This window comes from Malania oleifera, chromosome 8 (assembly GCF_029873635.1).
Source record: "Malania oleifera isolate guangnan ecotype guangnan chromosome 8, ASM2987363v1, whole genome shotgun sequence".
NCBI classification, from domain to species: Eukaryota; Viridiplantae; Streptophyta; class Magnoliopsida; order Santalales; family Ximeniaceae; genus Malania; species Malania oleifera.
This window is the reverse complement of record NC_080424.1, coordinates 13,206,836-13,219,314: the sequence shown is the minus strand read 5'-3', so window position 1 is coordinate 13,219,314 and position 12,479 is coordinate 13,206,836. Positions and strand designations below refer to the sequence as shown.

General features: G+C 36.7%; 1 protein-coding gene across 3 annotated transcripts in view; it reads right to left on the bottom strand.

Moving 5' to 3' along the window:
* Positions 1-12,479, bottom strand: part of LOC131162465 (pentatricopeptide repeat-containing protein At1g76280) — a 69,259-nt gene that overhangs the window by 19,016 nt on the left and 37,764 nt on the right. For 2 of the 3 annotated variants that reach the window (XM_058118968.1, XM_058118969.1), the window contains one exon: positions 1,484-1,603. The exons of the other annotated variant lie outside the window; for it this stretch is intronic. In XM_058118968.1, coding sequence (XP_057974951.1) covers positions 1,484-1,603 — 120 coding nt within the window. The remainder of the gene's footprint in view (positions 1-1,483; positions 1,604-12,479) is intronic. 3 annotated transcript variants of the gene reach the window in all.

Below are 12,479 nucleotides of genomic sequence, written 5' to 3'. Positions count from 1 at the left end.
GGCAAACAATTACCACTAGTTGATTGCTGAAATTAAAAATGTCTCATCACTTTTAGTGTTGATGTAACAATCCTTAGAATGCAGTAATAGCTTTATTTTGGCAGGCCATTTCAGACTCCAAAAATAAAAAGTATTTCTGTTCGGTGTCACACCACATCTACACAGCATTGCTATCCTCAACTAAGACGTATGAAATAGGCCACTGAGAATTTGTTCCTGGGTGAAGTAGCTTTTTAAAATGCATGACATGGGCAGGTGTACAAAGAACTGCATGCTTCTCCATTGTAGCAGTTTCACACGATTCTGTCAATCATATTCTCCGAGATGAATATGTTTAGCCAAAGGTTTGATATGCTTAAGCTAATCACCCTTTATTCACAGTGAAAACATAGTTAGCCAACCTTTATATCTCTTTACAAGCTATAAATCATTAGTGGTTGCAGATCCAATACAGCATGCTGAGTGGAGCAGTTTGACTACCTGGAAGTAACCATGTTAGGGGGTGTTTGTTTGATCTAAATGACCTTTGATTTGTTTGATCTGAATGACCTTAGAATAAAGGCAACGTCTAAACTAGTTCACTAAATAAGTGAACCAATTAGATGTAAAAACATTTGGTGGCAACTACAAATTTTCTTAAAATTCCTCTAATAGAACCAGAAATGGAAACATGTTTAATTCATACTTAGAGGTCTCTTTTCCAATTGTATCCCTTATAAAAAATGAAAATGACAAAAAAATCAATACCCAAGTGATTAAAATTAAGATAACAGTTTTTTTATACAATAATAAATTATATTATTTTTATTTATAATTATTAATTAAATAAATGACAAGAAAATAATTATGTTAAATTAATAACTTAAGCCCATGTAATTGTTCATTAATTTTATCAAATATTTATACTCTCAAGCTTTTAGAAGGTTAAAATTGAAAAATAATACATATTCAGATATTAGATACCAAACAGTTAAAAATAATTCAGATTTTAGATTTAGTGACCAGATCAGAACTGGTTCACAATATCATATTTGAATTCAATGCACTCAACAGTTAATTTTATCAAATGCCCCCTTAATGTAAATTCAAAGCCTAGTGCATGGTTTAAATGGTACCAATTCCCAAACAAGCACTACCAGGTCCAAATGTGAAGCAAATATCACTGTTCAATTTAAAACGTAAGCCTTGCATAATTTTATACGGATGAATACATTATACATTTAATAATAGTTTTTGAACTCATGCATCTATCATAAATTTAAAAAGAAGAAAATTGATCAATATTTTGCCCCTATTTATTGATAATTTTCCAATTGGATCTATAATTGAATTAATTTTGAACCCTTAAATACTATTTACCTTTCAAAAAAGTAATATCACAAAAGAAAAACTAACTAAACAGAGCTCGAAGATCTAAATCAACAAAATAAAGACAAATATCATTTCAACTTATTTGGCATAGAAAAAATTGAAGATGCAATACCTTCATGCATGCTTCTCGAAGAATGGTGTTAAATAATAATAAATCAGGTTTTATTCCTTCCAAACGTGCTTGATCTAGAAGATTTAGTGCTTCATTAAAATATTCATATCCCAACAAGATCTGCCATGAAACACAATAAGTGAGAAGATGGACCATTCAAAAGTCAAGTTACATATTTAACAATAGTTGTTTTAAAAGGAATAATTAAAGCTTGCCCCAACACATGCCTAAAATATCAAAAGGCCTAGTCTAAACTACTAAAAAGTCCTGGAAGACAAACACATGATACATTAATGCTTATGCATTTGTGCAAAAATGTGCACTTGTTTGGCTAAGGGTTTCACATTTTGAGTTCGTGAGTTTTAAGTTACATTTGGTTAATAAATTTAGGGCAGTCGAAATTTTTTAGCTGCTTATGAAAAGATTAAAGAATGTTCTAATTGGAGTGAGTCTCAGAACTCTTGAACCTAAACATTAGCAAAACAATTGAGTTAAATCTTGGATCGTGGACACAATTTGAACTTCGTAACATTATGATCATTACTTAGCATGATTTTCTTAGAAAAAATATTTTTCTGATAATTTTCCAAATTATTTCTTTTTTTTTCAATATATATGTAACTTATTTATTTATTTTTATGTAAAAATAATATTTTTTAAAAGGCTCCTGCCTCAATTCCTTGAGTTACCTTAATAGGGTAAAAGCATCTGGAATTAAGATTTTGCATTTTTAAACATTGAACAATACCATAAGAAAAACTAATAAAGAGGTTCGTGCAATCAGCCCTAGGGAAAGGTCTACCATATTATTATGAACGGAACACTTTACACAATGCAACACCTTGTGAAGGGCCATGCAGCACTAGTTGCAGTGCGAGCTTAACTAGTCAGCTGCCAAAAGTAAACCGCAGATTCACAACATGAACATGTTCACAACTATTGAATACAAAGTGCGCAATAAGTGGTAAACACAAGAGTCGTGGTAACTAGTAGCGTAACAACAGAATTCATCTAATTACACCTTTGGATGTAATGTGTGTTTAGCAAGGGGGGCAAGTAGGCTCATAAGAACACAATTCATTTTATTAAACCTCCATATGTAACATGAGTTTAAAAAGGGAGACAAATAGGGTAAACACGTTTGCAAGAACTAGTGCATTCACCCTCCATAAAAGAACTTTCTTTGCAATTTCAAGTCTAGCACAAGGAAATATAAACATGTACAAGGAGTCATACTCGCCTTTTTTTTTCCTAGACTACCACACAACTTAAAGAACAAACCCTACACTACCATCTGCATGACAGTTGCCCACACAATGAGCACAAGACAGTATGTATAAGCAAGCACCTTGAACACTTGACTCGTGACATTCTCCCCTATTTATATGTTCAACACCCTCGTAGATTTTGATACTAAGTACACTTCAACTTTGTCCACAAACAAATGCATGTCATCCACTAACATCCATTTCTTCATCGTTGAGGCCCTTACACTTCACCAAGAATTTGTGCCATTGTCGTTTTAATGATGTATCGATTTCGTAAGGACCTCTTCAACTTTCCTTCTATTCGGCTACATGGTCTTCAATGGTGCTCTAGTTAATTGATTGCATATTGGACCTTTAGTGCCAAAGTTGAATGGTTTGTGGTAGCTGACGTAAAACACAAAGTGCCCTTTCATCCAAGTTGAAAGATCAACCTGTATTAGGCCTCCTTGACTTTGACCGACTTCGCTCAGATGAGAATTGGTCCTTCATATTAGCAAAGTAGTCTCCTTTCTCGATCCTATAGCAACATGATCTATTCTAGATGAAGCTTAACAAGCACGAGGTATCCAACAATGAAGAGCTTCTCCTTTGATCTATCCATGTCTCCATCTGCTTGGTAGCTTTCATCAGTAGGCATGGGCAATCACCACATTTTATCCCCATTCTTTAGTGAAGATGTACGCTTTTAGACTCTTTCCTTTGTATAGCTCATCCACCATGTGAGGCAACAATAGTTGCTAGCCTCTAAGTTATAACAAGCTCAAAAGGACCTTGTTGGCTGTTGAGCTTTTTTTAGCATTGAAACATAAATGAGGCACATGGAGTAGGTGCACCCAATTCTTCTAGCTGGCATTGGCTACTTGGCCATCAGTCTGCAAGTGACAACAAGAGGAGATGCCAAACTGTGAATTGAAGATTTTGAAATGCTTTTACCAAATGTTTCTTGTGGATCTTGTGTCTTAGTCATTGATGACATCTCGAGAACACACAATGTGCTTGACAAAAAGTCAAGGTTGCAATACTTCAATTAGAAATATAGTCTTTGAAAACATTACTATTTTTAGAAATAAAAACTTCATTAAAGCAAGAAGAAAGAAATATAGGAAAAGAGGATAAGACATCCTTCGAAGCAAAACACAAAATAAAAAGGATTTACATCAATGTTGCCTTCCAATGGGCCCATGTCCCCTTGTTTATAAGTATATACCACATGTCCTTGACTATGGGCAAGTCAGTTACAAGAAAGACACTCCAAAAGTCTCATTGGCACTTAAAAGGGGCTCCAAGAGCGCTACAATATTCTTCCACCTAATCTTTTCTTGCTAGCAGGTGAGACAAGTTCAAGTGTACTCAGCCTCCTTATGTCACATGTGTGGCTTGTAGTACCATTGGTTCAATAATGGGTTTCCATATGTCCACTGTAAGCACCATCCTTTCACTATAACTAGCTAACTTTACCCTTTTCCACTAACTTTATAAGGTCGTGAGCCACTAGATCCTTTGAAGAAATCCTCCTAGATGCGCTCCTACATTGTCGTGATAATCTTACTTATTGTCAAATGTGTTATTGAAGGGCAGTAACCTTCTACTCATTGCATCAATTTGCTTTGCCTCGTTCTTGAAGAAGAAATCATATTCCACCTAAAATTCTTGCCAACAAGCCTTCAGCGGTTAACTTAGGCTGTGTAAAAAATGGTAAGAGCTTACTTCGCCACCCTCAAGGACAATGAATCCTTCTCTTGATTTGTGTATCCATTCATATTCACTTACAACTTTGGGAAGACAATACTGATGGCATAGTTAGATGCATGTGAGCTTTGATGGTTTTCATGATGTTTGAAAAAGCAAGTATCAAATCCTTTGGCATGGCTTCACTCAAATTGTCATAGGCTCCTTGGTAGTCACACATTCAACTCCAATTATGACCCTTTTAGCAAATAAGTCAATGATATGAATTTAATGAATTTGTTAGCAAAACCAAGAAAAGAATACACTTCCTTAGGTATTGTTGGGATCTTCCAATCTCAAATAGCCCTCACCGTTTCCACGTCCATACAAACATGACCTCTTTCAATCACATAGATGGGGAATTTAATACTCGTTTGTAGAAAAAAATGTGTTGAAGAGTCTTGGCAACTCTAAATATAGAGTGTGTCGAGAATCACAATTAGTGGGTCCTAAATTATACTTGCCTTATTAGCTATAATTTCATAGAATTAATTGTATACAGTGTGAGTTGATTTCTTTCTATTTATAGGCACCTGACTTTATGTATAAAAGCAACAGTATGTAATGACATTATACACAACATAATACAAAAATTCATTCATTCGTTTTTTCTACTTGGTATCAGAGCCTAAGATTCTTAACACCCTAGCCTCACAGTCCTGAAAAAATCCTAGCTGCACATCCCATCACTGGGAGAACCCTAGCCACCATTAGCTTCTCGAGCACACAGACTCAGGACAACAAAGAAGCCTAGCCACGAGGTTCAGCTGCCACCCTCTCAGACTGAGAAAGAAATTCAGCTACCACCCCCTTCTCAAGCAAAACCCTAGCTGCCACACATCCCTACCCTGCCACACATCCATACCCACTTGCAACCAGAAACCTCACAAATCACAATGTCTGTTGATAGTACATCTCATGTCAGCTATGCAATTCAACAGCCAGCATGAACAATCCAACCTCCCGATGGTGTTTGAGAAGCTGAATTCCACCAATTATGTCAATTGGGCACAATCAATCAAGATGGCCATCAGAGGAAAGAGCAAGTTAGGATATCTAGATGGCTTTAAGAAGCGGCCAAAAGAGGATGAAGCTGCAGCAGAGATATGGGAAGATGAGAACTCACAGGTGTTGGCTTGGCTGATCAACACAATGCAGCCAAACACTGGGCGTATCTAGCTATTCATGAAGAAGGCAAGCAATCTATGGGCAGCTGTGGAAGAGAAATTTTCAAGTGGAGGTAATGATGGTTCAATATATGAGTTGAAGAATCAGATCCAAGACACTAAAAACGTGATTCCGAAGTTAACTCCTATTTAAGTACTCTAAAGGGATTATAGATGGAACTGGATTATTATCAAAATTTAGAAACAAGGTGATTCCGAAGTTAACTCCTATTTAAGTACTCTAAAGGGATTATGGATGGAACTGGATTATTATCAAAATTTAGAACTTGAGAATACTCATGTGCCAATTAGAGTTGCTTGCCTTGTTGAGAAGAGTAGGATGCATAAATTCTTGGCTAGTTTATGATCTAAATTTGATAATGTGTGCTCCATGGTGATTAGTAGAACTCCTTTTCCTTCCCATAGTGGAGCTTTCTCGATGGTACGAAGTGAATAGAGTAGAAGAAAGGCCATGACTAAGGATCGGAGTGGAGAATCTGTGGCTATGGCAATCAACAGAGATCGTAGACCTCCAAATAAGAGGAAGAAAGGGGGCGACAAGGACAATCTTTGGTGTGACTGATGCCATAAATGGAGGCATACTATTGACACTTGTTGGGAGATACATGGAAGATCAGAAGCTAATAAAGACAAAGGTAAAAAGGTGAGTAAAGCACATATGGCTGAAGGTGCTCAACAACAGGAGACTGAGTCAGCTTTTACCAACAAGCAGCTAGTAAAACTAATGAAGTTGATAGAAATTCATGCCGATACTGCTAACTCCACAGGGCGTGGTAAAACTTCCTATGCTCTCTCTACTACTTCAAATAACTATAACACGTGGATTGTTGATTCAGGTGCTTCAGACCATATGACACGAAATATTTTTGTCTCATGTAAACCTAGTAACCATAAAGTTGAAATTGTTGATGGTTCAACAGAAGTAGTTGCAGGAAAATGAACAATTCATCTTGGAGGGAAACTGACATTACCTAATGTTCTGCATGTCCCTCAACTATCAGCAAACCTAATCTCTGTTCAAAAGTTATGGTGGCAACTTAACTGTTTAGTGTGTTTTTCTGAATCTGGTTTTTTCTTCAAAATTTGACCTCAATGCCAAATAGTGGTTTGGGTGAGGAACAAAATGGGTTGTACTTGGTGAAGATGCACAACGGGCACCAACAGCAGATACGATCCACAAGTTTTCATGGAATGCAACAAATTGGTGATCCTCCTAAAGCTTGGCTATGGCATATGAGACTTTGTCATCCCATTTTTCTTGTTTATAGTAAAATGTTTCCTAGCCTAATAAAGCCCTCTTATGTATCCCAATTTCATTGTTCTAATCGTGGATTAGCTAAACATCATAGAGTGTCTTATCCTTCAAATACTAATAAAGCGTCTACTCCTTTTCCAATTATTCATTCAGATGTGTGGGAACCTTGTCGCATATCTTTTGTCTTTGGTCATCGTTGGTTTGTAACATTCATAGATGAGCACACTAGACATATGTGGGTGTATCTGATGCATGAAAAATCTGAGGTTCTTTCACTATTTGTTATTTTTCACAACATGATCCAAAATATCTTTGACACAAAAATCAGAATACTTCATGGTGACCAAGGTAGAGATTATGTCAATAATGACTTCAAAACATTCTTTACTGAATGTCACTCACAGCTTACTCTTTAATCATAATGTTCCTAAGCATTTTTGGGGTGATGCACTCTTAATTGCTACCTTTCTTATTAAGAGGATACCTTCTATAGTTTTAAACTTTGAATCTCCACTGGACAAACTCAGAGCTATTTACCCCACAGTTAAATTCTATTATGATCTCCCATTAGGTGTTTTCAGGTGTGTTGCCTTTGTTAAGAATGTGTCAAGCAATATTAGTAAGTTAGAACCTCGTGCAACAGAGTGTATTTTTCTTGGGAATTTGATGTTTCACAAAGGGTATAGGTGTTATTGTCCACAGACTCGCAAGTCGTTTATTAGTAGAGATGTCACCTTCCATGAGTTGGTCTCATTTTACCTCTCTACTGCTCGGTAAGGGGAGAATAGAGTCAATCCCAAGCAGTTATGGAGTCCTAATCAAGGTCGAAATCAAATCTCTATTCCAATTGCTATGCCTAACGCGTGAAAGAATATGAAACTATCACTAAACACCCTGACCTACGGCCTGATCTCCTACAACCTGAACATGCACCTGGAGACATCCTACCACCAGACACTTTGCAACCTAAACCTAAACCTAAACCCACAGACAGCCTGCAGCAAACTGACTCTTCTAAATTGCCAAAAATAGCAGATTTTTTGACATATCAGAGAAGGATAAAGACACTACCGATACCAAACAAAGAACCAGACGCAACTGAACCCATTCATTCTTCACAAGATCCCTTGGATGCAATAGAGGAAAGTATATCTAAAGGTACAAACTCGGCTTTAGATTTACACAGTGAACTTGATATGCCTATTGCTATTAGGAAGGGGGTTCGAACATGCACTAAACATATCATAGACTTGGACCAGTGTTTAAAGCTTTCACTACCAACCCAACAAGTCTTTCTATTCCAAAGAATGTCACAAAGGCACTTCAACAAGACAATTGACAGAAAGCAATATTTGAAGAGTTGGGAACATTAGAAAAGAATCATGATGTGGAAGTTGTGCACACTACCAAAAGGAAAAAGGGTAGTTGGTAGCAGATGGGTATTTGCAATAAAGTATAAACCAAATGGAAGTGTTGAAAGGTTCAAAGCACGTCTAGTAGCTAAAGGATATACTCAAGCTCTAGGTGTTGATTACTTTGAAACTTTTCCTCCAATGGCTAAGATCAATACAGTTAGAATCCTAATGTCTCTAGCAGCAAATTTGTATTGGGAACTAAAACAGTATGATGTTAAGAATGCATTTCTTCATGGAGAACTTGAGGAAGAGGTCTACATGGAAATTCCACGAGAGCAAACAAGAGAAGATATAAAGGGGAAAGTGTGTCACATTCAAAAATCATTGTATAGACTAAAGCAATCACCTAGAACATGGTTTGGGAGATTTACAAGGTTCATGAGAGGAATGGGTTATAGACAGAGTCAAGGTGATCATACTTTGTTCATCAAACACTCTACAAGTAACAAGATTGCTGTCCTAATTGTCTATGTAGATGATATTATTGTTACAGGGAGTGACAAAGAAGAAATGGAGAATTTGAAACTAAGGATGGCCCGAGAATTTGAGATCAAAGACCTCGGAAATCTACAGTATTTTCTGAGAATAGAAGTTGACAGATATAAAAGGGGAATTTTTATCACTCAAAGGAAATATGTTCTTGATCTATTAAAAGAGGTTGGGATGGAAGGAAGTAGACCAGCAGGAGCACCAATTGAAGCAAATGCCAAGCTAAGAGTGAATGAAGGGGGTGAAGCAATTGATAAGGAAAGATATCAACTATTAGTTGGTAGATTAATTTACCTATCACATACTAGACCAGATATTGCTTTTGCTGTAAGTTATGTGAGCGGGCTTTTGCAGTGTCTAGGTAAAGAACGTATGAAAGTTGTGAATCGAATCCTAAGGTATTTGAAGTCATGCCCAAGAAAGGGCATCCTATACAAAAAACATGATACACTAAATGTAGAAGCCTATATCGACTCAAATTGGGTAGGATGTCAGGAAGATAGAAGATCCACTACAGGATACTATGTGTATATGGCGGGAAACTTAGTTACATGGAAGAGCAAGAAGCAAAATGTTGTTGCTAGATCCACTACAGAAGCAGAATTACGAGCCCTAGCTAAAGGATTAGATGAGGTACTGTGAATTAAACTAATCCTGAAGGACTTGCGAATGAACATCAATGGAACCATGAAGCTCTACCTTGACAACAAGTTAGCAATCTCATTAGCTCACAATCCGGTACTAAATGAAAGAACTAAACATATTGAGATTGATAGACAATTCATTAGAGTGAAAATTGAGTCTAGAGAAGTATGTATGCCATATATCCCTATAGCTCAACAAGTGGCAAATCTGTTTACTAAAGGGCTAGACAAGAAGACTTATGAAGCTCTGGTGGACAAGCTTGGAATGATTGACATCTATTTGCTAGCTTGAGGGGGAGTGTTGAAGATCTGCTGCATACAGAAAGCTATCATTCTCAGCAACTCTAAATATAGAGTGTGCCGAGAATCACAATTAGTGTGTCCTAAATTAGACTTGCCTTATTGGCTATAATTTCTTAGAATTAATTGTATAGAGTGTGAGTTGATTTCTTTCCATTTATAGGCACCTGATTTAATGTATAAAAGCAGCAGTATGTAATGACATTATACACAACATAATACAAAAAGCCATTCGTTAGTTTTTTCTACTAAATGTTTCACATAGGTTGTTTCCCTTTAGCCTAAACACCTTCTGCAAATGCTCTTGATGGTATTTTAAAGTAGAACTATAGGCAACAATAGCATTGAGATATAGCATGACAAAATTGTCAAGTAAATCAGGAGACACCTCATCCTCACTAGCACACCTTCCGAAAGTTAAGTTTGGTGTTAACATGACTTAGCTAATCAAACAAATTAGCAATCAATAATATGGGATACTTGCTATGCACAATAACTTTGTTAAACACGCGATAATCCAACCACATGCTCCTATCATGTTTCTTCTAAGACAACAATGGTGATCCGAACGGTGCTTTAGAGGATTGTATGTAACCTGCTTTTAATAGCTAATCAAGTTGCTTCCGTAGTGTTGCTAATTGGTGCCATTTGATATGGCCTTCTAATAAGAGAAATACCACTAGTAACAACCTTATGTTCTATACCTCATCGCAGAGTCGAGCAGTTCGGTAGCTTATCCAACATTACAACTTTGGTACTCTTTCAAATCATCATAGATGGTAGTAGGCACCAACTCTTGTCCTATATCTTCCTCCCCACTATTACAGGTGGAACACTTCACACCTTGTGAAAGGTTGTGCAGCACTAGTTGTAGCACTCTTAACTAGTTAGCCAAAAGTATGCTATGGTTTCACCACATAACCAAATAAACAACCATCAAATGTAAAGTAGAAACAGTCCAGAAAACAAGCTTCAGAATCACTTGCTTGACTACTCCTAGTCTAGAGTTAATGACTCTAAGCATCTAGAGTCTTTATCCAACTTGTAATTGAGTCTTTGAGCCTCAATAGCCACCATGCTCTTCCCATTGATGTTTATATTGACAAACATTAACTCTTCAGCTTGGGCAACTTTGGGTTCTTCCCATTGATGTTTATATTGACAAACATTAACTCCCCCACTCAGGTTTGTTTTCTTGAAAAACTTCATACTATTTCTACCCAACAAGCCACTCTCCTTAGGCATGGGGCCTTTGCTTTAGGCAACTCTTGAACTCTTTCTCAATGAAGGACAACACTTCCCATGGCTTCAAATCTTTTACAAGTTGAAGAGGTATTTTTTCTCTAACATGTCCTAGATATCCAACATTGACACAAAGAATGTCGCACCAAGCATTGTACTAAACCTTCATTAGCTCTTTAACTTTCATTACCATCAAGTCCACACTAACTATGCCAAAGTATTGTTGCATGTCAAACAAGATGTTCACTAACCCCTTAGGACCACAAGACCCACTGAAAGCTCGTGGGTTCGGTGTTCTATCAGATTCTACCTCATTGATTTTGGCATTTCTTAAAGGACGTACCAAAGGTTCACTTGATGGTAAGCTCCCTTTGTTCATGTTGTAGAGTTTCCACCATACCTTAGAAATCTTTCAATAACTCCTCATGAAACCTTGTAATTTTTGGGTTTGGCACACCTCTTTTTGGCCACCAAGTTGACAATCTTGACATGATTTCTAGCCCCTCAAGTCTCTCCGTATTAGTGCATAGGAGAGGTCCTCTTACCGATACTTCACACAAAACCACAATTAGAAGGTAATCGAATTAGAAAAAAAATATGAATGATTACAAACTGAATAGTTCACATTGTGTCAAGAGTTTTGCAACACACAAGATTAACTAGTCAACTGAAAGTAAGCCACAAATTCGCCACATAAATGGGTTCACAAGCATTAAATACAAAGTGTGCAACATGCGGTAAGTGAGCAAGTAGTTGTGGGATGATCAATAAAGCAACACAAGTCATATTATTACACCTCCATTGACAACGTGCATCTAGCAAGGTAGACTAATAGGCTAAACACGTTTACAATAGCAAGTGAATTAGACAATGATTGATGAACATTACTCCTTCTCTAAAGAGCATTCTATGCAATTCCTAGTCTAGCACAAGCCATTGTGCGAGGAGTCATACTCCCTTTTTTCCCTGGGGCATCACACAACTTAAAAATAAACACTATGCTACTACTTACATTAGGGTTACTCACTTAACGAGCAGAAAGAAAGGCATCCATAAGGCCCTGAACAAGTGAGGCTCACAACATCTAGAAAGGTGCAAAGCATGCATCCATAATGTTTCCAAAATCCTAACCAAATGATTTGGTCCAATTGTCCAGTAAACACGTGACTGTAACATTTTAAATTGAAAATTATTACAACCAATCAAGCTCCGATGAAAATGGATAAAAACTAGAACTTTCTGGTCAAAATTTGTTACTTAAATTTTTTATATATTTTAAAAAAAAAATATCAAAATATACTCCAAATGAACATAAGTTTTGATTTTAAGAAAAAGGAAAAGAAAAAAAAAAGCATGAACTCTCAAATGAACAACACCACTTAAATTAGCCATTAGACTAATACAAATGTTGGCAAGAGGGAACATTTAGAGTTGGAGCCACTTTGGCTAGCTCCTCTTTTGGCTACGC